Source organism: Oncorhynchus tshawytscha, linkage group LG14, assembly GCF_018296145.1.
Source record: "Oncorhynchus tshawytscha isolate Ot180627B linkage group LG14, Otsh_v2.0, whole genome shotgun sequence".
Lineage (NCBI taxonomy): Eukaryota > Metazoa > Chordata > Actinopteri > Salmoniformes > Salmonidae > Oncorhynchus > Oncorhynchus tshawytscha.
This window is the reverse complement of record NC_056442.1, coordinates 33,257,772-33,283,970: the sequence shown is the minus strand read 5'-3', so window position 1 is coordinate 33,283,970 and position 26,199 is coordinate 33,257,772. Positions and strand designations below refer to the sequence as shown.

The following is a 26,199-nucleotide window of genomic DNA, read 5'->3' as shown; positions in this document are numbered from 1 at the left end:
ATCAGCAGTTGAAACAATACTAAAGAGTACTCCCTGCCATTGTTTCGGTAAAAAGCTGAGGGATGGTCCACTCTCAAATTCATAGACAGAGCTATGGATGCAAGGACTGACCATCCATGATATGAAAATTATAGTTTTAACCATGTTTTGAGGCCATAAAGTGTTTGTTAATATTTACTTTGTTTACAAACATTGTCGTGAAACAAGCTTATATTTTGGGTTCTGATGGGGTACGACAGTTAAACTAAGCTCACAAGGCATTTACAAGTTATATTCTTCAAGAATCAATGGGTACATATAATTCAATAATATGTCCAAAAATAGATGTAGAAACTGCTGATTGCCCCTTTATTAAGTCCACTCCTGGGGGGTTGATATCCAAGCAGACCCTCTGCCAATAGCCTCACCTAAGGACAGTCAGAGACAGAGAGCACGGCCTGTACCTGACACCCATCTTTAATAAACAACAGTTGCCACATATCAGTGTTTTTCTTGTTGCTATTAACCTCCCTACATTCCTGTGTTCTGTCTTCCAACTGACTTAATCTATGAAAATAGCAAACAAGGCCTGAGATTGAAGCCCAACCACACAGGCCATGTATGCTTTCCTTCTTTCATCCCACTCCAAAACACAGCCAGAGGTTTACTGCCTATCATGTTCCTGTCTAAACACCTCATTATTCTGAGAGAGATGCCCCATTAGCTGCATACCAGAACATTGAAGCTACACTCTAAAAATAAAAAGTTCCTGGAGTATCCTTTAAGGGTTCTTCCAATTGAAACTGTGAGGGAACCCCTATAAGTTCTTTGAAGAACCCTTTAAAAGGATCCTTGAACTACGCCCACTCCACTATTATTATAAATGTTTTAGTTGTCAGTATTTATGATTTTAGTGACAAAGTAGAATAAAAAAATCAAAATATGAGGTAAGCTCCCAGCAGAGCCCCAAGTCCATTGGGTATAACCTCTGGCGTGTTGATGTTGATGTTCTCTGTATCCATAGCCAGAATGATTTTGCAGTGCATAGTGATCGAACAGGTTTCCTGTTATATTCATCAGAGGTGTAGGGAGGGTGAAGTCTGTGAATCCAAAAAAATGTACTTATAAAGATGATTAACAAAAAATGCACAACAGTATTCATACCTTGTTTTCTGTGGTGAATGTGAATGAAAAACACTCTTTTGATAATGGTTTTCTTACACATACCTTGTCCATAATGTAGAGGCCTCTGGGATATTCATTGATGAGGTAAGGGAGGAGGATGGTAAATGTGATCTGCATAACATCTGCATAAATGGGAACTGCATTTGTATGCCTCTTCATCTATACACCTGCAGACACAGACACAAAAGTGAGCAGTTCAGTCATCTGCACCCAATACAGCTAGCCTTCAAAATATTCGTATAGCCTACAGTACATATTCTTAACACTTTGTTGATTGATTTCCATTGAATTTTGTTCATTTTCTGTTTTAGAAAGATTTGCACAAATATGAAAAGATAGATCGTGTCATCATAAAAAACTATCAATTTAGATCATACAAAGGACAACCCTTACCTTAAATTGAGACCTTTACATTTATCAGTTATGTGCCTGCACCTGCTGTCCTTTCAAATTCAAATCTAAATGTTTCAGTTGGTTAGCTAGGTTCCTGCAAGAACCCCCACCAACTAAGGAGGTTCCTCGAATAACATTTTGAGGGCAATTTTCAGTGCCTTGAACCTTAAGGTTCTTCAAAGAACCCTTGGTGAACCCCACATTTTTTTGAACGTATAGTCTGCGATTCGAAAAACAACCCAACAACATCCCCGAGACATGTTTTGGTATTCAGCTGAGGGATGGTGCTGGAGAAATGTTTAACGCCTTTCAAATTCTTTAGGTTGTGATGAAGACATGTGTGCTAACCTCATAAGGCATTCCTAAGTCATTTTCTTCAAGAATCAACAGGTAAATATCAAGAATTGAAATGACCATTGAACAGATTCCCAGATCCCAGACTATTTCAGGTGAAACTGTGAACAATATGAAATCTGTTGTAAGGATCAGTGGTGATGTCGGAACAGAATAGAACAAGACGTATAGATCCAGGTTGTTTGGCACTGGCAAACCAAGCGTAATACACACCCTTATTATGAGCCTGGCCAGGCCAGAGGGGTATAATTCAAAGCAGGATCAAGAATTAGCCAGACAACTTTTATAAGCAACCAGAAATAACTATTGATTTTCTGGGTCATTAAGAAAGTTAAACTTAGATATATGTTTTTGGTTGTTGAGTCAATTAGACCATGCTCACTTCAAGTTTATCTTTCCAAAAAAGTTATTTCAGAATATTTAGCAGATGGGCCTTACCGGTATGCAGTGCCGATGAAATAAATACTTCCAAATCTAAATACTTCTACAGTACATTTCTTACATATAGCAGATATAGTTTTGAGAAAATCAAATGTGTTACAATATTATGTTTTAAAATGTATTCTTGATCTTTCAAGTTTGACCTGAAATGATTTAATGTTTTTTCAAGGTGAAGATGCTTCTATATGGAGTTAATGTGGATAACCAGCATTATCTTGTAGGCCTATGTGATGTATGCAACAAAGTATTTTATGCAGTCCATGCAAACTATCAATCAAAGGCATTAGCATATTAAGTACTGTATGAAACATGACTTTATTTTCAGTGTAAAGGACATTCTGTGTTCACTAATAAATTTTTTTTAAAGTATAGATTTTTTGTTTATTTAACTAGGCAAGTCACTTACTATTTACATAAACACCATCTACATACATAATACATAAACTACATACATCATGATGCACAACAACATGCATGGACTTTGATAACATTCATATATTACAACAATAAGTCACATGAATCTAGATTTTTGCTATATTTCTTCAGTAATAACAGGTGCAAGTACTAGATGTTTCAGTCATTCAATCAACATTGTCCTGTGTTTTTCACTAAATCAAATAATCTGAGGACATTCTGATTCTGTCAATAAAAACATAAATGAAAATAAACAATTAGCAAATGTTGATGAACAACAGGACCAACTTACATCATGTATTGACAGCATATTGCATGCATTCGGTCCATTAGAATATTCTGGTACTTTGATACCTTATATGACCTTACCATCCTAGTTAGAGTTGATCTATATCGTTGATCTATATTGATCTATATTGCACCCTTACCCCAAAATGTCCCCTTCAGTAGTGTGGCAAAAACTAAGGCACATAAGGTAAGAATGCAATGCAAGAAATGCATTTTGGACATATTTCATAATGTATCTAGTTCCCACAACATTTCATGACATTCTGTAGATGATTGGTTTATTTATGAGCACCAATTTTGTATTTGGTTATGTTCTACTAAGGCCTGTTTTCTATGAATACATAATGGCAAACCTTTTGCATCGACAGCAGGCAACATTTCATCTTATTACATCTTTTGAAAAGACTGTAGTGAGTGGAATATCAATTAGATCTGGATCCTCTGTGTTTCTAAAAACCTAAATATTTACAACATTCATTATGTGTTATGATTGGAGTCCAGTCACTCTATCAACTTGCTTGGATGAAATAATTAGTCTGAGCAAATACTGTCAGTATTCTTTCAAACGTTGACATTCACACATACGTTTACAATCTCGGGCATCAATGACTTCATTATAAGGCAGAAGACGGGCACAACATCTAAGCATCTTTCGTTGTCGTAACTCACCATCCTAGTGTGTGACTCCCTGGTCATGCTAGCAATTACTATCCTAGTGTGTGACTCCCTGGTCATGCTAGCAATTACTATCCTAGTGTGTGACTCCCTGGTCATGCTAGCAATTACTATCCTAGTGTGTGACTCCCTGGCCATGCTAGCAGTTACTATCCTAGTGTGTGACTCCCTGGCCATGCTAGCAATTACTATCCTAGTGTGTGACTCCCTGGTCATGCTAGCAATTACTATCCTAGTGTGTGACTCCCTGGCCATGCTAGCAGTTACTATCCTAGTGTGTGACTCCCTGGTCATGCTAGCAATTACTATCCTAGTGTGTGACTCCCTGGTCATGCTAGCAATTACTATCCTAGTGTGTGACTCCCTGGCCATGCTAGCAGTTACTATCCTAGTGTGTGACTCCCTGGCCATGCTAGCAATTACTATCCTAGTGTGTGACTCCCTGGCCATGCTAGCAGTTACTATCCTAGTGTGTGACTCCCTGGCCATGCTAGCAGTTACTATCCTAGTGTGTGACTCCCTGGCCATGCTAGCAATTACTATCCTAGTGTGTGACTCCCTGGCCATGCTAGCAGTTACTATCCTAGTGTGTGACTCCCTGGCCATGCTAGCAGTTACTATCCTAGTGTGTGACTCCCTGGCCATGGTAGCAGTTACTATCCTAGTGTGTGACTGCCTGGCCATGCTAGCAATTACTATCCTAGTGTGTGACTCCCTGGCCATGCTAGCAGTTACTATCCTAGTGTGTGACTCCCTGGCCATGCTAGCAATTACTATCCTAGTGTGTGACTCCCTGGCCATGCTAGCAGTTACTATCCTAGTGTGTGACTCCCTGGCCATGCTAGCAATTACTATCCTAGTGTGTGACTCCCTGGCCATGCTAGCAGTTACTATCCTAGTGTGTGACTCCCTGGCCATGCTAGCAGTTACTATCCTAGTGTGTGACTCCCTGGCCATGCTAGCAATTACTATCCTAGTGTGTGACTCCCTGGCCATGCTAGCAGTTACTATCCTAGTGTGTGACTCCCTGGCCATGCTAGCAGTTACTATCCTAGTGTGTGACTCCCTGGCCATGCTAGCAGTTACTATCCTAGTGTGTGACTGCCTGGCCATGCTAGCAATTACTATCCTAGTGTGTGACTCCCTGGCCATGCTAGCAATTACTATCCTAGTGTGTGACTCCCTGGCCATGCTAGCAGTTACTATCCTAGTGTGTGACTCCCTGGTCATGCTAGCAATTACTATCCTAGTGTGTGACTCCCTGGCCATGCTAGCAGTTACTATCCTAGTGTGTGACTCCCTGGCCATGCTAGCAATTACTATCCTAGTGTGTGACTCCCTGGTCATGCTAGCAGTTACTATCCTAGTGTGTGACTCCCTGGCCATGCTAGCAATTACTATCCTAGTGTGTGACTCCCTGGTCATGCTAGCAGTTACTATCCTAGTGTGTGACTCCCTGGTCATGCTAGCAATTACTATCCTAGTGTGTGACTCCCTGGTCATGCTAGCAGTTACTATCCTAGTGTGTGACTCCCTGGCCATGCTAGCAGTTACTATCCTAGTGTGTGACTCCCTGGCGATGCTAGCAGTTACTATCCTAGTGTGTGACTCCCTGGCCATGCTAGCAGTTACTATCCTAGTGTGTGACTCCCTGGTCATGCTAGCAATTACTATCCTAGTGTGTGACTCCCTGGTCATGCTAGCAGTTACTATCCTAGTGTGTGACTCCCTGGCGATGCTAGCAGTTACTATCCTAGTGTGTGACTCCCTGGCCATTCTAGTATTTACCATGCTAGAGGCTTTTTAACCTGCTCTAACATGCTTTGAATGTTCTTAGGTTATTCTCAGTGACAGTGGGGAAACTACTGTCTACTTACTGATAACTCTTTGTCCATTAGGGCTCGTATCTGGTCCTTGTTTCCAACACACCATGGTCTTGAATTCTAATACTCTACTGAAGTCTACTATATAACATTACTGAGTGTTCAGCCTGTCCTGTTTTGCTTGGTACTCTATCTACCAAGACTGATAGTTCCACTCAGTAGTGTTCCACCAGCTTGTTCTTGCCTTGATGACTCAACTCGCCTTCTTCAATGGCCAGCTGGTCAAGACATTTCTGTGCTATGTGCCAGTCCTCCAAGGTGAAGCAACAGACATTCCAGCTTACTATTTGCCTGGCTGTGTCGCCTTGCCCCGTCGAAGCCAGTTTCTCCAGGGGGACTGGGGCTTCTCTTGCCCAGCTTCTGAGGTCCAGGAAGCGGGGGAGGAGGAGGGCCGGCGGGACCTGGTGGAGGAAGCTGTGCTGGGTCTCCTCCAGAAGGACATGGGGTTAGAGGCAGGCTTCTTCTCGACCTGCTCCAACTGCTGCTGGGTCCTCAGCTGCTGGTTGATGATGATCTGGATATCGTCCTGTAAAAAATAAGTAAGAACATTACACCTCTGTTGATCATTTTTATTTATTTATTTCACCTTTATTTAACCAGGTAGGCTAGTTGAGAACAAGTTCTCATTTGCAACTGCGACCTGGCCAAGATAAAGTGTAGCAATTCGACACATACAACAACACAGAGTTACACATGGAATAAACAAAACATACAGTCAATAATACAGTAGAACAAAAGAGCCTGATTACACTTTACATACATTTTAAATGCAAAAGCTGGATATAACAAGAGATTAAATACGCTTCTAATAGCATGAGGTTGAAATTGTGGGAAAGTTTCAATCGTCTTTATTGAACTGGTCAGTTACAGTGAATGTGTTGCCATGTCTTCATATGACCACTAGAGGGGAGTAGTCACCAAGCAGATGGCCTGGCACTAGCACCATGACTCAGCAGTAGACTAGAGTAGTAGAGAGACTCTTCTAGTCTTGGCCACCTGTCGTTTTGTTCAGATCCCTTCACTCCAACTTAGAGGGCTGTTTAAAGGTTGCTGTGTCCCTAACATCAGTGAGGATACTACAGTTAAAGAGCAGTCTCTATGGAACACTAGAGTTCTGACTCTGTGAACAGCGATTAGATTACATTGAGACTATAGGAGGTGCCCTAAAGATAATAGGCTTAATAATATTTTCACAGAGCTTATGAAAGTGCCCTAATGTGTTACGAGAGTGCAAGAGAGGAGCAGAGGAAGGGAGAGACAGAGATAGGATAAAGAGAAATCCAGAGATGGAGAGAGAGAAAGAGAGACAGAGAGAGAGTGAGGGGGGTGACAGAAACAGAGACAGACAGAGAGACCGTGGAAACCCACCTGCCAGGCCTCTAGCTCCTGAGACAGCTCCAACTTGCGTTGTATAGCCTCCAGCAGCTGGTTGTTCAGACACATCATGTCATTCTTACTCCTCACCAGCTCCGCCTCCATCAGGTTCTTCCTGCCATGATGTAACAGCAGGACAAACACATGTTAGGTCACAGTGACATCATCATAGATTCATAGCAAACAAATATGGCAATTTTCCAACGACAACCCAGCACAGGGACATATCTTACACTTACACTTACACATAAAATAGCATGAACTACATATAAATGCAACATGTCATTTTAAGAATGACAAATGCTGTGTGAAAATTACATTGACGGAAATTACAAAGAGTGAAAATAATTCAATGATAAAGACAGAAAATAACTAAACGATAAAGGCAAAACCACACCTACTTAGCTATGGCTTCATCTCTATCTCTGATGGCCTGTTGGGCCACCTCTTCTTCATCCTGTCTGTTTCCGAGCCTCAGCCTCAGCTCAGCATTCTCTTCCTGGAGCTGGGAGATTTTAAAGGAGGGGAGAGGACAAGAGAGAATATAGTGAACTGAAACCAGAGTCCAATATAAGCAACTCCAATGTCTTGGGTTCAACTCCTGCTGTATCAAGAACTCATAACCAAAATGACCACAAGGTGGTGCACAAACCACACACACTGAGATGAGCCAATGTAACCACGACTAAAGCAGAGTATTCAGTGTCTGTGGTACTTAGTTATGTCCAAATTAGGTTCAAATTACATTAGAGCAGGTCAATAGAACACCCCAGGCTAGAAACTATGCCAGTTTCTAGCCTGGGGTGTTCTATTGACCTGCCACTCTATGAGTGAACACACAGGACAGGTGGGTGTTGTGTTATAAAACAGAAGCTCATGGTATTTACTGGACATTCAGAACTGTAGACTGACTGTCATTGTACCGAAAAACCCCTCTCACTCTCTCTCCAGCCCAGTCCCCAGCTCCTAGAGCCCCACACAAATAGACCAGCAACACAGAAACTCATTTCAATCAGTGGTGGAAAAAGTTCCTAATTGTCATACTTAAGTAAAGATACCTTAATAGAAAATGATCCAAGTATAAGTGAGTGACCCAGTAAAATATTACTTGAGTAAAAGTCTAAAAGTATTTGGTTTAAAATATACTTAAGTATCAAAAGTAAATGTAATTGCTCAAATATACTTAAGTATCAAAAGCAAACGTAAAAGTATAAATTAATTCATTCCTTATATTAAGCAAAACAGGCGGCACAATTTCTTGTTTTTTTTAATTTATCGATAACCAGCGGGACACTCCAACACTCAGACATTATTTAAAAACAAGCATTTGTGTTTAGTGAGTCCACCAGATCAGAGGCAGTATAGAAGACCAGGGATGTTCTCTTGATAAGTGCATGAATTGGACCATTTTCCTGTCCTGCTAAGCATTCAAAATGTAACGAGCACTTTTGGGTGTCAGGGAAAATGTATGGAGTAAAAAGTACATTATTTTCTTTATGAATGTCAAAAATATAAATAAAGTACAGTACAGATAAAAAACTACTTAAGTAGTCCTTTCAAGTATTTTTACTTAAGTACTTTACACCACTGCTTTTATTGTGTCTAAATCTAAATCTCCATGGAACGCAGGCTTGACTGACACCTGATCTCTGTGTTAATGTCTCTGTCTCCGAGGGGATGAACCAGGCACTGCACTGAGGACTCTGAACAATGATCCCTCGTGTGCTGGGCTGAGCAGACTGTAAGAGGTGGAGGTGATTTAGTATTATCTATGTATCAGTGTTGACCTTGTTGCTGTACCTGTTGTCCATCTCATATTCAGGTCAGTTCTCCTGTAGACGATGTTCATTTTCATCTTCTGTTAGTGCTTTTCGTTTCATCCTTTGGTTATTTTCCTTTCTTGTCTGATATTATCATGATTTCACCAGTCTCGTTTCCCTTTCCCACTCTATGACCAGTGTAGGCACTAAAACTAGGGGAAACAACACTTGCATTGTTTTGACAGGCACTTTCCTGGAAAAGTGGGGTTCCTAGTGGGAATAATAAACCTTACCTGCTGTGATCTGTGAAGCATTCAACATTCCCAACCACTCCTCTCCCAGATCGCAGCCACAGGCTTCTAACAACAATGTCTCAACAGAAACGCAAACCAAAAACCACAGCACTGACATAACTCCAACGTCATCTGTCCTTATACCGGTCCATAGTATTGTATGACACAAACACAATAGCACCTTACAGGTAAGGTAGACTGTGGTGTTTCTGTCCTTCAACCTCTAACAACAGAGCATATGAATAAAGGCTTTGCATTTAGGCCAGAAAGTGTATTTCTTTGCCGTGTTTTTTTGCAGTGCCTTGTTGCATACAGGATGCATGTTCGGGAATATTTGTATTCTATTGCAAAGTCACTAAACTGAGGATGGATCAACAACATTGTTCTCCCATCACAGCCATTGGACTCTATTTTAAAATCACCAATGACATCATGTTGACATCACTGAGCAGTTTCCTTCTTGTCCTGCAGCTCAGTTCAGAAAGATGACTAACGTTGATGTGTCTGGGTGGTTTAATACATCATCCAGAGCATAATTATTAACTTGACCATGCTTAAATAGTTATTCAATGTCTGATTTGCTATTGTTACCCATCTACCAATTACTGCCTTTCTTTATGAGTCATTTAAAAAGCTCCCTGGTCTTTGCAGTTGAATCTGTGCTTAAAATTCTATACTTGACTGGGGGACCTTACTGATGTTGTATGTATGGGGGACAGAGGAAGGAGTAGTTATTCAAAAATAAAGTCAACCCCTATTACTTGCATGTAACGTATTATGAGATGTGCTTCTTGTATTAATGGTTATTGTATTGCTTCTTGTATCCCCCAAATGGATTTGAATGGATGGGACGGTAGGCACAGATCGACAAGAGCTTTTGATGCAGTTTTAGCACATTTGGGGATTTTAAGCATAACAACCTTTAGACAACAGCTTTTTTTTTTCTATTAAAAAAAGCTACCCTGCCTACCCTGGCTGCACATCACTTGCCTATTGTTAGAGTTAGTTAGCTTGCCCTGGTTAGTGGCTTGGTTTCAAGGAAGACATCTCACCTGTGGGATGTGGGTGTGGTTGGCCAGTTTCTGAGCTAAACCCTTTAACTGTAGGAGCATGGCCTGCAGATCTCCTTCCTCCTGACCTATAAACTCTGACCTCTCTGGAGTCTTTACTACCCGGGTCAGGGGTCGCAGGAGCTCCAGGATGGACAGAACCTCCTGGGTCATCTATTGGAGAGAGAACAGAGAGAAAGAGAGAGCGAAACAGAGAGATGAGATTCAAATTTAAACTAAATCAAATTGTATTGGATAGCGTTTACAACAAAAACATTTTAACCCAGGTAAACCGGCCTAAACCTGTCCGCCTATAATAAGCAGTAGCACCGTGGCAAGGAGAAAACGCATGTGAAAGATAATAAGAATAATGATGTGACTATGGTGTGTTAGGTCAATAAGTTCGGTGTTATTTTAACACTACAGTATGAATGTGTAGCTCAAGACCACTGCATTATGTTCAGTCTAAATTATGACTAGTCTTCTTTCCTTTCAAAAGTGTCAAACTCATTCCTGAGGAGAAAAGGTAAAAGAATAGTAAAAGTGGGTTAACAATATTAAAAAGTTGGTGATCCCATTTTCTTGAAATGTACACTTCTTAGGCTTAGATGACATCAGAGGAAGGAACATTGTTCAGGGCTGTGTTAATTATTTATATAACACGATGGTTGAGTCATATACAGTGCCTTCGGAAAGAATTAAGATCCCTTGACTTTTTCCACATTTTGGGGAAGTTACATACTTATTCTAAAATTGATTACATTTTTAAAAATCCTCAGCAATCTATACACAATACCCCTTAATGACAAAGCCAAAATAGATTTGTAGAATTTTTTTGCAAAACAAAAAATAAATACTTTATTTACATAAATATGAGATTCGAAAAATTGAGCTCAGGTGCATCCTGTTTCCATTGATCATTCTTGAGATGATTCTACAACTAGATTGGAGTCCACCTATGGTAAATTCAATTGATTCGACATGATTCTGTCTATATAACGTCCCACAGTTGAAAGTGCATGTCAGAGCAAAAACCAAGCCATGAGGTCGACAGAATTGTCCGTAGAGATGCAAAACAGCATTGTGTCGAGGCACCGATCTGGGGAAGGGTCAAAACAATTCTGCAGTATTGAAGGTCCTCAAGAACACAGTGGCCTCCATCATTCTTAAATTCTTAGAGCTGGTCGCCAGGCCAAACAGAGCAATCGGTGGAGAAGGGCCTTGGTCAGGGAAGTGACCAAGAACCCGATGGTCACTCTGACAGAGCTCTCTGTCAGAGAGCTTCGGGACAAGTCTGTGAATGTCCTTGAGTGGCCCAGCCAGAGCCCGGACTTGAACCTGATCGGACTTGAACCTGAACATCTCTGGAGAGACCTGAAAATAGCTGTGCAGCAACGCTCCCCATCCAACTTGACAGCGCTTGAGAGGATGTGCAGAGAAGAATGGGAGAAATTCCCCAAATACAACGCTTGTAGTCTCGTACACAACAAGTATCGATGCTGTAATCACTGCCAAAGGTGCTTCAACAAAGTACTTAGTAAAGGGTATGAATACTTCAGTAAATGCAATATTTTCGTTTTTTATTGTTTATAAATTAGCAAAAATGTTTAAAAAATGTTTTTTTGCTTCGTCATTATGGGTTATTGTGTGTAGATTGATGAGTTGGGGAAAAAAATGTAATCAATTTTAGAAAAAGGCTGTAACAACAAAATGTGGAAAAGGTAAAGGGGTCTGAATACTTTCCGAAGGCACTACACCTCACCTCACTACCTAATCGGTCTTTCCCTAGCGCTTTTATAAGTCAAAGATCACAGTTTCTTTCTTTGAGACTACTGAGTTCTATAGGAAAAAACCTTCCATGGGTATAACACCTTTAACACAAAACCTGACTGAATGTGTGTGCTCTCTGACAGTGAGCGGTGGAAAGATCCATCTAGCTTATGTGGTTCAACCAAACAGGAAATGTAGGCTAGCGAATGACTCATGGGTGCACTAAAACATCAGTTTCCTGGTATGGAACAAAACAAATTGAAATAATGACAGAATCAGGCAGTCAAAATGTGGTATAATTTGTCTCTTTCTTTCTTACCTTTTATGCTTGGTTTCAAGCATTCATTATCACAATGTTTTCTACTAATTGTACCCTGTACTCAGGAGCTGTATTACACCTCAGTAGCTAGCGGCAAAGCTCTTGCAAGAGGTAGGTACTGTACCATCACACAGAGTCACCAAGAACATATCCAGAATGTTATGTTGCTATGTATCATTCTTCCATTACAGTGTAGTGGGAATATTTAAGTGATCAACACAAAATATTTTGCATAGAGTTTCTGTAATACACATCATTTCCAGTGTTCAATTTGTGACACTCAAGGTGCAGACTGACGGTCACTAAACTTGACGCTGAATGTTATGGATTATTCTCATATCTGTCGATAGTGATTGACGCCAGACTGGAGGTACAAGGGCAGAGGACACACGGATTGTTCACTATTGTATTGATGACATTCTATGGACACTGTGCGATTCTGTAAAAGCTGACAAAGTTACTGCCTTTTTGTTTTGACTTCCTACAATTAGGATATAAAGGTCCTGTGTCCAAGAGGCTGGTGTTTAAAGAGGCTGGTGCAACTTGTAATCAAGTCCAAGAGGCTGGTGTTTAAAGAACATTTGGTGCTGTCTGTCTGATGAGGATATAAAGGCCAGTTAGACATGTTCTCTGCTTCTGTGCTGGTTGGTGTCCTTCTGTAGCAACTTGTAATCAACCAGATAGATTTTTGAAAGACTGCTATCCTTTTTGTTCACCTGGAAATTCCTTTTACATACCATGAATGGACTTTGATTGCATATCTCTCTTTATCTTTCTAACACCTCATACTGTATACACATTTTAGGAAAAAGGGTTCCAAAAGGGTTCTTTGTCTGTCCCCAAAGGAGAACCCTTTTTGGCTCCAGGTAGAACCCTTTTTGGTTCCATGTAGAACCCTTATGAGTTCCATGTTAACCCTCTGTGGAAAGGGTTCCACATGGAACCTAAAAGGGTTTAACCTGGAACCAAAAAGGGTTCTCCTATATGTACCAAGTCTATGTATGTACCAAGAGTATTAACCCAGGATAAGTGTACTAAATCTTGCCTTTGTCCTAGGTACCCCGTCTCTTATGTCCGAAGAACTCTTTTAGGTTCTAGATAGCACCTTTTTTTCTAAGAGTGTATAGATAAATATCACAACAATCTAGACATCTAACTCTGATACAGTGGGGCAAAAAAGTATTTAGTCAGCCACCAATTGTGCAAGTTCTCCCACTTAAAAAGATGAGAGAGGCTGTAATATTCATCATAGGTACACTGACTAAATACTTTTTTGCCCAACAGTTTGTACTAAGATTATGTATGCACGAAAGGGTATTAAACCCTGGATAAGTGTGCTAACCATTGCCTTTGTCTTATGTCTCTTATGTCCTATGCCCCCTGTCTCTTATATCCGTGGTCCTCTGTCTCTTATGCCCCAGGTCCCATGTCTCCTAGTTTCTATAGTGTTACCTGTTCTCTGTCATGACCCAAGCCCATGGTGTCCAGACTGGTCTCCAGCTCAGACAGTAGGGATGTGTTTCCATGGCTACTCCTGTACTGCAGAGAGACCTCCTCCTGCATCTCCTCCACCTGGACCTGAAGCTGCTGGGAACGCTCCCTCGCAGCCGCAGCCTCCTGCCATGCCTCCTTCAGCTACCCACACATAGAGAGGGGCACACACACACACACACACACAGAAAAACACACAGAGGGAAACACACACAAAGAGAGATACATAAGGTCTGGTCAGTGTGATCTAAAATCAACCACATTATTCAAACACAATGAGATTCAGACCCCATCAGTCTGAGTATTGCAAAGCAGATCTAGCTCTAGAAACACACAAGTATACATAACATGCAAATGTCATCCATAAATCACATATTAGACAACATGTGCACAATATCAACATACAGTGCTATTGTAAAGTTATGTCAAAAATGTAAACTGACATGCCAGAGTCCAGCCTGGTGCAGAAACTCCACTATGGCCCGTGTGGAATCCAGCATTGCAAGTTGAAATGACATGTGACAATGGAAGGGATGAGTCTATTGTAAAGCAAAGTTTTCCGTAGATCAGAGGTTCCCAAACTTTTTATCCCCGGCCCCCCTTTCGCGCACCACGTCTATTTCAAAGGCACAAGAACTGTTCATGACACAAACTGTTCACACCCCTCTTGTGGGCAGAGAGAACATTTTGCAGGTTTAAAACTTATTTACTGCAATTCTACACATTTTGTCATGGGGTGCAAAGAAAATGTTGCAGTTTTAAAGCAAATGTTCTTGTAATTTTACACATCTTTTACACATCACTCTGTTGTTAAACCCCAATTACCAACAGTGTATCCCAGGGTCACAGTCACTTAGACAAGTGTGCACTATTGACGTGATATTAGTGAGTAAACAAGGAGAAAGATACCAAAAATAATTTATGTGTGTATACCTGTTGGCTCTGCTGCTGGTTGTGTTGGTCCTGTAGTGTGTGTAGGGAGGCCAGTCTGTCCCGTAGGTCTGCGTTCTCCTGACACACACTCTCCAGCTGCTCCTCTAGAGCCTGACCCCTCTGGGACAGACGCACCACCTGGACACACACAAGGAGCGAGTCAAAGTGTGTGTGTGTGTGTGTTTTTGTTTAACAATCTTTGTGGAGACCAGAAGTCTTCTGGTCTTTAGGGGTTAGGTTTAGGGTTACAAGTAGAGTTAGGATTGGAATTAAGGTTAGGGTTATGGTTAGATTTAGGGTTAGGGGTTAGAGGAAATAGGATTTTGGATGGGAATCAATTATTTGGCTCCCACAAGGATAGCAATGCAAAACTGTGTGTACGTGCGTGCGTGTGCGTAGCCTACCTGTTCACTCATGGCACTGAGCAGCTCCTCATCCTGTGGTCTGTTATGGTGGCCTCTCTGACGGAGCTCCAGTTTCAGGGTCTGCAGTTGACTGGTCATTGCCCTCTCCACCTCCATCGCCTAGACCGCAGCACAGACAGACACCAGAGACAGGGGAGGCAAGAGAAACAGGCACCAGGTTTAGGAGACATGAGATACCTGAGACTAAAATAGTAGAGACATTTAAGTCACTAGATATTAGATCCAGAGATACATATCTAAAATATAGACATAATACGAGGAAGTGTAATTTTAAATAAGTGAATCTGTATTATTGGTTGCTGTTAGCTACGCTGCAAATGGAAAACTAAGATCACATACTACAGTCAAAGGAATGGTTCTTGCCTCCAGCACATGTGCTTATGTTTTTGTTATAACAAAATAACTAGAAACATCTCTCTCTGGGACCAGTGTTCCATTAACTACCAGATGGCATAGTAAGCAATTATTGACATATGCCTACACAAAAGGTGCTATCTAGAACCTAAAAGTGTACTTTGGTTGTCCCCATAGGGGAACTCTTTGAAGAACCATTTTTGGATTCAGGTAGAACCCTTTTGAGTTCCATGCAGATCCCTTAACATAGATGGTTCAAAATGGAACCCAAAATAGTTCTACCTGGAACCAAAAAGGGGTCTCCTATGGGGACAGCCGAAGAACCCGTTTGGAACCCTATTTTCTAAGAGTGTACCAAGAGAGTTGAGGAAAGTAAAAGTTCTCCCTTTCTAAAAAGGTTATATGCCATAGGTTCCAATGTAGAACTCATTTTGTATAGTTGAATGAGCACTGACGGACAGAAACAAAAACAGGGGGCATGTAGACACACACTATAGGGGGAGTGGCAAGGACGCATGCTTGTGTCAGTCAGCCCCAGAGTCCCGCGGCTTATCTTGGAACGAATACGGACAATGGGGCAAGCGGCCCACTCGGAATCCACAGAGGGATGCTCCATTTTTTAGGGACACAAAATCAAATACAATACCCCCCTACTAAGGTACAAGACTTGGCCTTCCCTGGTCTAAACTATGATGCACATAGAAGCTGATTCCTACTGCAGTAGTAGACCCCCAAGAGCCCTCTCAGAGTGGTGGGACAAAGCATTCCCCTGGGATGGGAGGACTCATAGATAACATTAGCACACGCATCATGGGAGTAAACCCCTCAATGGAAAGAGTGATAGATGTATATCTTCTCCAATGATAGATCTTCCTGGCGCTTCCCTCTCTACACGGCGTGACGCTGTCTGAGTCAAAGGTCAAAAAAGGGGGCCTCAAATTGCGTGTCTAATTCTACATAAACGTAAATCAGGAGTGAGGGATATAACAGGTGCCATCACTATGGAAATCAAAGTGTATCCTGTTGGCAAAATCCCAAAGAAAAGTGCAGGTGTTTCAGGTTACAGAGTAATTTTATTGGTGTCTAAATCTAAAGTTGAAAACCTTAGCTAAACCCTTTTAGGTTGAATGTCTTTTTCACCTGTAGAATGGCATGATTCATCACACCAGTGATCAAAAGTAATCTTATTCACTTCCTTGTTTGATACATGTGCATTTGTTTCTTTCCTTATGTTGGAAAAATAAATGATTTCCTTGAAGGCCTTTTCCTGTCAGTTAGATTGGACAATAACGTCATTTCTGAAAAGGTACTAACAAACAGAGATATTTAATCAACCAAGAGTTGTTCTCATTTCCAGCTTATCAAACCGCAAACATCCCGTCAGTAGAGGATGCCTGGATATTTTTTTTAAATGCCTTCCTAACCATCTTAAATAAACATGCCCCATTCAAGAAATTTAGAACCAGGAACAGATATAGCCCTTGGTTCTCCCCAGACCTGACTGCCCTTAACCAACACAAAAACATCCTATGGCGTTCTGCATTAGCATCGAACAGCCCCCGTGATATGCAGCTGTTCAGGGAAGCCAGAAACCATTATTCACAGGCAGTTAGAAAAGCCAAGGCTAGCTTTTTCAAGCAGAAATTTGCTTCCTGCAACACTAACTCAAAAAGTTCTGGGACACTGTAAAGTCCATGGAGAATAAGAACACCTCCTCCCAGCTGCCCACTGCACTGAAGATAGGAAACACTGTCACCACTGATAAATCCACCATAATTGAGAATTTCAATAAGCATTTTTCTACGGCTGGCCATGCTTTCCACCTGGCTACTCCTACCCCGGTCAACAGCACTGCACCCCCAACAGCAACTCGCCCAAGCCTTCCCCATTTCTCCTTCTCCCAAATCCATTCAGCCGATGTTCTGAAAGAGCTGCAAAATCTGGACCCCTACAAATCAGCCGGGCTAGACAATCTGGACCCTTTCTTTCTAAAATTATCTGCCGAAATTGTTGCCACCCCTATTACTAGCCTGTTCAACCTCTCTTTCGTGTCGTCTGAGATTCCCAAAGATTGGAAAGCAGCTGCGGTCATCCCCCTCTTCAAAGGGGGGACACTCTTGACCCAAACTGCTACAGACCTATATCTATCCTACCATGCCTTTCTAAGGTCTTCGAAAGCCAAGTCAACAAACAGATTACCGACCATTTCGAATCTCACCATACCTTCTCTGCTATGCAATCTGGTTTCAGAGCTGGTCATGGGTGCACCTCAGCCACGCTCAAGGTCCTAAACGATATCTTAACCGCCATTGATAAGAAACATTACTGTGCAGCCGTATTCATTGATCTGGCCAAGGCTTTCGACTCTGTCAATCACCACATCCTCATCGGCAGACTCGACAGCCTTGGTTTCTCAAATGATTGCCTCGCCTGGTTCACCAACTACTTCTCTGATAGAGTTCAGTGTGTCAAATCGGAGGGTCTGCTGTCCGGACCTCTGGCAGTCTCTATGGGGGTGCCACAGGGTTCAATTCTTGGACCGACTCTCTTCTCTGTATACATCAATGAGGTCGCTCTTGCTGCTGGTGAGTCTCTGATCCACCTCTACGCAGACGACACCATTCTGTATACTTCCGGCCCTTCTTTGGACACTGTATTAACAACCCTCCAGGCAAGCTTCAATGCCATACAACTCTCCTTCCGTGGCCTCCAATTGCTCTTAAATACAAGTAAAACTAAATGCATGCTCTTCAACCGATCGCTACCTGCACCTACCCGCCTGTCCAACATCACTACTCTGGACGGCTCTGACTTAGAATACGTGGACAACTACAAATACTTAGGTGTCTGGTTAGACTGTAAACTCTCCTTCCAGACCCATATCAAACATCTCCAATCCAAAGTTAAATCTAGAATTGGCTTCCCATTTCACAACAAAGCATCCTTCACTCATGCTGCCAAACATACCCTTGTAAAACTGACCATCCTACCAATCCTCGACTTTGGCGATGTCATTTACAAAATAGCCTCCAATACCCTACTCAACAAATTGGATGCAGTCTATCACAGTGCAATCCATTTTGTCACCAAAGCCCCATATACTACCCACCATTGCGACCTGTACGCTCTCGTTGGCTGGCCCTCGCTTCATACTCGTCGCCAAACCCACTGGCTCCATGTCATCTACAAGACCCTGCTAGGTAAAGTCCCCCCTTATCTCAGCTCGCTGGTCACCATAGCATCTCCCACCTGTAGCACACGCTCCAGCAGGTATATCTCTCTAGTCACCCCCAAAACCAATTCTTTCTTTGGCCGCCTCTCCTTCCAGTTCTCTGCTGCCAATGACTGGAACGAACTACAAAAATCTCTGAAACTGGAAACACTTATCTCCCTCACTAGCTTTAAGCACCAACTGTCAGAGCAGCTCACAGATTACTGCACCTGTACATAGCCCACCTATAATTTAGCCCAAACAACTACCTCTTTCCCAACTGTATTTAATTTATTTATTTATTTTGCTCCTTTGCACCCCATTATTTTTATTTCTACTTTGCACATTCTTCCATTGCAAAACTACCATTCCAGTGTTTTACTTGCTATATTGTATTTACTTTGCCACCATGGCCTTTTTTGCCTTTACCTCCCTTCTCACCTCATTTGCTCACATTGTATATAGACTTGTTTATACTGTATTATTGACTGTATGTTTGTTTTACTCCATGTGTAACTCTCTGTCGTTGTATCTGTCGAACTGCTTTGCTTTATCTTGGCCAGGTCGCAATTGTAAATGAGAACTTGTTCTCAACTTGCCTACCTGGTTAAATAAAGGTGAAATAAAAAATAAATCAATAAAAACATACTCCCTTCAGAGTAACGTGTTCCTTCGCCAAACGTATGTGTACATCATGTTATTTCAATGCAAGTGTTTGACTTGAGCTTCCACAGAACATCTGTATGAAGTATACTAGAACCAACAGAAGTGAATGCTAGACTCTGAGTGAAGCATTGTTCACAGAGGAATACGGATGAGGTATTCTGTGGAACAGTGAGGCCAAGATCCATCAATACTTTTCTATCATGTCCATGTTCACATTCCAAACTGCTGACAGGATAGAGAATGTAAAAAAAAACAATGACACTGCCAGGCAGTCACAGATGTCTAAATACTAATTTCCTCTCACACTCAAATGTTTGAATAACCTTCATAGATGCAGCAAAACCTGATAACGAACCAGTTTCTGACTGGCAAAGATCAACATAGTTTTCACACCTCCTTTACAACTGAGGTGGACAGCAACAGTAAGCATATCTAGTGGTCTCTAGAGATATTTATTAGCTGAAAGGGATTTCTGTTTTCCTGGTAGTGTGACCATCAGTTGTTTTATGGATGTTAGTTTAATAACTGGTAGTCAAGGTGATATATCGAAGCTCTTTGAGTGGTAACCTCCCTCCCCCTGATTCCTGTCATGCTCTGTCTAATTTCTCACACTACACTTACACCCATCAGACCCTGGTAATATAGAACCACTTCAACCACACATACAATCCCATTCAGGCACCGTTGTACACATACCCTATTGAAATCTCTCTTTAGGTACACTGATTGTATTGTTATACAAACCACCATTCAGATATTAAACACATCGATGCCCCCCCCCCCTCTCTCTCTCACATACACACTCACCGTGCCAGGCAGTGCTGTACACCTGGAGAGAGGGGCACCACCACCGTTCACTACCACGTCCGGTAAGAAGACGTCAGCGACCGGACCGAGAGAAACACTCTTCAAACCTTTCCTCTCCACAACAACAGCTTCTGAAGTACTACTCTCTAGCTGTTTTTTTACTTTAAAATGGCCAGAGAACTCAGAGTCATCCATGGTGGAAGCCAGTCAGCAGAATGAACCCACTTCTCTCCACTTCCTCCTCCTCCAGAACTCAGATAGAGAGCTCCTGTAAATATAACGTTTTCTGACCCTTTTGGAATTCTGGAAGACTGTGAGTGATAAATAGAAAGTACGTCCTCTACATCTTCTGACCACAGGGTGGTGACGATCATGGTTCCTCTATCTGAACTGAAGAATACTGAGCAGACAAAGGGAGGTTGTGCTTTTTTCCATTGACTTATGTCCATGCACTGGAATGAAGTTAGATATTCAACTTCCACACTTAAGACAAGCACAGAGTCCAGGTGGTTAGTCATGTGTTTCACTAACTGTAAGTTTACGTCACAATCATAAAATTCAACAATGCAAAACAACATCCTTGTTGTTAGTTGGCAGAGAACTAGTCTAGCGGCCCACTCAAGGTTGCTAGCCTAGTACACAATTGCCTGTTATTTAGCCAATCAGTTCCTCTACTGTACCTACAAAACTGATAAGAGACTATAAAATACCTAATTGATTGCAACGGAAAGCTTCCAGTCTTAGGTATTATGGTTTTCACCTACACAGCATTTATAGGGATAACCCAGGACCTCACCTTTACGAAAAAAAGTGTTGTAGGGTTAGTATTAGGTATCATTGTGGATATAGTTATAATAAAGTAAACATGAGTCACATTGAAGCATGAGTACACAGCCTGCCAGCTGTGGTTTTCCAATCACGTGGTCTAGGTCTTCTACAGCTCAGAGCCACATGGCTCAGTATACAATTAATTCCAGTGATGACAGATACAATTCATAGACCAATTTCAGATATGAGACTTTTCCCAAGGTCCACTGATGTCTCCCTGCTCTGAAGACCTAGACCACATTCAAATTGAGTTGACATTCTTTCAGTCCCACTCCATACTCCTCTTTATAAAATGTTGGCATCCACTCCTATAGCCTCCCAGCTAGATGGGTTGCCTTTAGACAACGTACCTTAATGGCATTCATGTAATAAGATCCTGACCTATCACCTGATCCTGAACTGTTGAAGTGGTTTCACTTAATCACAGGTTTGTTTTTTATCTACATTTTATTGCTTATATGTACAGTCTGTGTATTACTTAGCTACTACTACTATGTATTACCTAATATCTGTGGCCTTGCTTTATACAGCGGTAGTCTTAGTACAGTACATTTATTTTCAGTAGGTAGATTGGGTAACACCCCACCTGATTGCTGTTGGCTCTATCCCCAGGCATAGAGTGGTTAGGTTTCACTAAGGTTAATGTGTTACTACAATGACTGGCTTGTATTTACTTTAATAGAGAAATATCTTCACATGTCACTTTATATGACCAAAATAACAAAGGGTCTTATATACAGCATTCTTTCTTTTATTTAACCTTTATTTAACTAGGCATGTCAGTTAAGAACAAATTCTTATTTACAATGACGGCCTACCAAAAGGCAAAAGTCCTCCTGCGGGGACGGGGGCTGGGATAAAAAAATATATATATAGGACATAACACACATCACAATAAGAGAGACAACACTACATAAAGAGAGACCTAAGACAACAACATAGCATGGCAGCAACACAACATGACAACAACATGGTAGCAGCACAAAAAATGGTACAAACATTATTGGGCACAGACAACAGCACATAGGGCAAAAAGGTTGAGGCAGCAATACATCACACAAAGCAGCCACAACTGTCAGTAAGAGTGTCCATGATTGAGACTTTGAATTAAGAGATTGAGATAAAAGGTTAGCCTTCCTTGCTGGGCTTATTGCTAGCGAATTAAATAAATGTAGTTTCAGTCTGTTTACGTCCATTTGGTGCTTAATGAACATGACCCAGGTGTGAAGGGGTGGTAGGTACTCACGGTGCTGAGCTGTTCTCTGAGGCGCTGGGTGTGTTCTGCGTCTTCCTCCTGGGCCCTGGTCTTGTCCCTCTCTGCGTCGGTCAGGGCCTGGGTCAGCCTGGCCACCTGGCCACTCAGATCCCTCATGTCTCTCTCCAGGTCCCCAACCTGGCTCACCCACCCAGACTGGCAACCCTCCAGCTTCAACCGCAGATCATGCCTGCTCTGCTCCAACTCCTATGGGCAACACATAACAAACAGATGGGCACAGTGAATGTGTGCCAATGGGGGTCTCTTTGGTCTGTGATTAGGAGACTGATACCACTGCTATTTCATTCTAATCCACGATATTACTGAAAGAGAACATTAAGAGTATTTGTACAGTAGCTATTGCTGTGTTATTACTGTGTACTTATTGAAGATAGGTGATGCATAATTGGTATTTCAAAAGTCTGGTACACCTCTGTTATCTTTTTATTGTAACTATAAACTCTACAGAGCTCACAGCATTGAAGACCAGACATGGTTAGACTATGACATAATGACAAGTGTGTAATATACTTTCTGTAATAAAAACTATAATTATTTCATAATAGTAAACCAATAAATCAGTTTGGTGGTCTATATATTTGACTGGTCTATATAATATTCCATGTTTTTGCCCCTCTGATGCCTAGACAGCCCTACATTAGATCTATCCATCCACACAGACAGCAGTAAAACTGTCTCTGAAACATCTCCTAATGTGGATTCATCCCTGGCTGTTAAAGACACTTATTGGATCTAGGAAAGCTACAGCCCTCTCTGGGAAGCTTATAAAATTCCAGCATTGCAGTAAGAGAAACATTGTAAATCTGAGAGACTGGGTGACAACTGTAACTACATTTCTTCATGGGGAGGGGGGGACAATTATTTATCAGGGGGTGCCGCAGCAGCCTCAGCACCCCTACTTCCCACGGCTATTTATGAATTAATACTCTTCAGATACAGACAGGGCATCATATGTTTCCGGTGGTGTTTACTACATGGTCAGGCCTAATGGGAATGAGGGTGCAACAAACTGCAGATGGCTCGAACTAGACCTGTCAAGGACTCAACAAGTACAGAAGGTGCACAAACAACAGAATGTGCTTGTTTTGTTCCTGAGAAGCTAGACAGACATTTGAGGAAGATGCAGACTGCAGGTCTAACACCCTTCCCTACCTGATGTTGGATTAAAGTTATATGCTTTTCCTCACATGGAGCGAGCAATTTTTGAATAAATCTCTGTGCTGTTTTAATGAGATGTCCATATTAATTAGCAACCCAGTGAGGGGGAAAGGGTGCATGGAACTCAGGCTTATCACACAAACACAAAAGAGCTATTCAGAGAGCAGAGAAAGAGTGCAGTGTTATAACATTGGCCTTTGTTTTACGGGGAAGCTCAGACTCAGTACATTCTTATGACATCTCCTTTGAAGAGGGAAGTGCTAGCCTCCTTAGAGGATGGTCTTATTGACTGTAGACCCCTAAGAATACTAGATCCATCCATCCACATGTTTGTGAATATTTTCAAAGGCCTACCTAAAAACCTTTCATTCTTTCTCAAGCCACAGGTGAACCTGAAGTTTAATAATTTGGGTGAAATTGCGCTGCTTTATAATTGCCTATTTATACATTGTATTATAAAGACTTGCATGATGTAAAGACTGTGAGGGAAAATGTTACATTTGTGCTTTTCTAATTACCAATTCGATTGGGTTCATGCAAGTGACTGATTGATTGTGCCTGGGAGGAATTTTCACTATCGTAAAAGTAATTTGGCAGTACGCCCAGAACATTGCTTTGAGAAACGAAAGGGGTATCTCAGTTTCAAGGTCTCAGCTTGGAGAGAAGAAGCCTTGAGGTATTGGTCGGTCACAGACAGGAACCAAACGTTAACGATGAATTAATGATGAATAATGAATAATGTAAATCACGCAAATATAACTTGTCCGTGTAAGCAGTATATAAGAGAACTAACTGGACTGCCCCGGCAAAGCTCCCGACCGACATGTACTATTGTGCATTAAGATTGTTGGAACCTCTCCAGCATGCTGATAATAAATAATTATTAATTTAAGACTGACTTCAGGTGTCCCTGCTGGTAATTTCCACAACTATTTGTTTGTTGTTGTTTACCTTGAATGATATGTCAACACATAGCAAATAAAATAAAATTTTATTGGCCATGTACACTCTTAGAAAAAGGGGTTCCAAAACTGTTCTCCGGCTGTCCCCATAGGAGAACCCTTTTTGGAACAATCTGTGAGAAAGAGGTTCTACCTGACACTAAAAAGGATTCTTCAAAGTTTTTTTATATTATTTTTTCATTTCACCTTTATTTAACCAGGTAGGCCAGTTGAGAACAAGTTCTCATTTACAACTGCGACCTGGCCAAGATAAAGCAAAGCAGTGCACAAAAACAATGACACAGATTTACACATGGGATAAACAAACATACAGTCAACAACACAATAGAAAAATCTGTTTACATTGTGTGCAAATTAAGTAAGGGGGTAAGGCAATAAATAGGCCAATAGTGGCGAAGTAATTACAATTTACACTGGAGTGATATATGTGCAGATGAGGATGTGCAAGTAGAAATACTGGTGTGCAAAAGAGCAGAAAAGCAAAAACAAATATGTGGATGAGGTAGGTAGTTGGTTGGATGGGCTATTTACAGATGGGCTGTGTACAGCTGCAGCGACCAGTAAACGGCTCTGACAGTTGACGCTTGAAGTTAGTGAGGGAGATATAAGTCTTCAACTTCAGTAATTTTTTTTATTCGTTCCAGTCATTGGCAGCAGAGAGGAGAACCCTTTGAACCCCCTCTTCAAATGGTTCTCCTGAGGAGACAGCCGAAGAACCCTTTTAGGTTCTAGATAGGGTATTTTTTTCAAAGAATGTACACATATTTTGCAGCTGTTGTAGTGTAACTGATGTGAAACGGCTAGCTAGTTAGCGGTGGTGCGCGCTAAATAGAGTTTCAATCGGTGACGTCACTTGCTCTGAGACCTTGAAGTAGTGGTTGGCCGCAGCGTTTGTGGAACGATGGGTAACCATGCTTCGAGGGTGACTGTTGACGTGTGCAGAGCGTCCCTGGTTAGCGCCCAGGTCGGGGCGAGGGGACGGACGTAAAGTCTATACTGTTACAGGTTCAGCGAAATGCACATTCTATCAATGGCTGTTAACATAGTCAAAACATTGGTTGATACTCTGTCTGGAATGATTAGAGAAGGTAGAAACCAGTATCCTACTTAACTAGTATGTTATATTTCTCCCAGTGATGAATTACATTTGCTGTCGGATGAGAAATGTAAAAAATAAATGAGGAAAAAAACCTACCCTAAATTTTGTTTTTAAACCCTATCAAAATAAATATTGTACAATAGTTTATAAATTTACTCATTTCATAGGCCTACTTTTCAAGATCTAAATTAGATGCGCTTTGTGAATCATGTTTTCATTCAATTTAAGATAGGAACAAGCGCGCATATTACACTTTCACTGGAGCGACCACAACAACCTTCATCATCTCGTACAACACACAGGGCTGCTTTTAACACTTCTCTCTTACCTCAAGTTTGTATGCATACTGTTCATTAAGTTTGTCGCTCTGTTCTTTCAACTGACGATTTTCCAAAAGCAATGCATTTCCCAGCTGGGCCGCCAAAAGGACTTCTTCCTCCTTTTGTTTCAAAGCAGCTAAAAGTTGATTGGGGTCTTGATAATCAGATATTTCTCCCGCATCATAATCAAAATAAAAACCATCCTCCAATTCCACTTTCATCTTCTTCGGTTTGAAACTCCATTCACCAAGTCGATCCATAGCTCCTGATTTAATGGAAATAGCCACATAATAAAATATTACATATCAAATCTAAAAAACTAAAATGGTGGCATATTTGTCAACTCAGTCATTCAGATCCATTCCAATAACTATTTAGCAATTACACATGCCCCCGTGCGCAGCCTGTGCGCGAATGAACCTGTGGTTTGACAAGGCGGTCTCCAATATGAGGCGAGTGAAAGTAGGCTGGTCCCCAGAGAATCCATTGCAC

General features: G+C 41.5%; 1 protein-coding gene across 2 annotated transcripts; it reads right to left on the bottom strand.

The window, feature by feature from the left end:
* Nucleotides 1-2,648: 2,648 nt before the first annotated feature.
* Nucleotides 2,649-26,139, bottom strand: LOC112267052 (BICD family-like cargo adapter 1). 2 transcript variants are annotated; one of them, XM_024445104.2, is made up of 9 exons: nt 25,716-26,139; nt 22,139-22,354; nt 15,006-15,125; nt 14,602-14,739; nt 13,630-13,812; nt 10,092-10,262; nt 7,388-7,491; nt 6,981-7,101; nt 2,649-6,138 (listed from the first exon to the last, which is right to left on the bottom strand). In XM_024445104.2, exons 1-9 carry the CDS (start codon nt 25,965-25,967, stop codon nt 5,896-5,898), a joined length of 1,548 nt encoding a protein of 515 aa, XP_024300872.1. In that variant the 5' UTR covers nt 25,968-26,139; the 3' UTR covers nt 2,649-5,895. The 2 variants fall into 2 exon arrangements, with proteins under 2 accessions (XP_024300872.1, XP_024300873.1); XM_024445105.2 differs by lacking the exons at nt 22,139-22,354; nt 25,716-26,139 and adding an exon at nt 20,065-20,437.
* Between the last annotated feature and the right edge of the window lie 60 nt (nt 26,140-26,199).

What these genes read in the sequence shown, in the direction of transcription:
- LOC112267052 (XM_024445104.2), bottom strand. Translation starts at nt 25,967, where the DNA reads ATGGATCGACTTGGTGAATGGAGTTTCAAACCGAAGAAGATGAAAGTG. An exon ending in TCAGTGCCATGAGTGAACAG is followed by an intron (nt 14,740 to 15,005) that starts GTAGGCTACGCA and finishes GTGTGTGTCCAG; the next exon opens with GTGGTGCGTCTGTCCCAGAG. An exon ending in TGGGTCATGACAGAGAACAG is followed by an intron (nt 10,263 to 13,629) that starts GTAACACTATAG and finishes TCTCTCCAATAG; the next exon opens with ATGACCCAGGAGGTTCTGTC.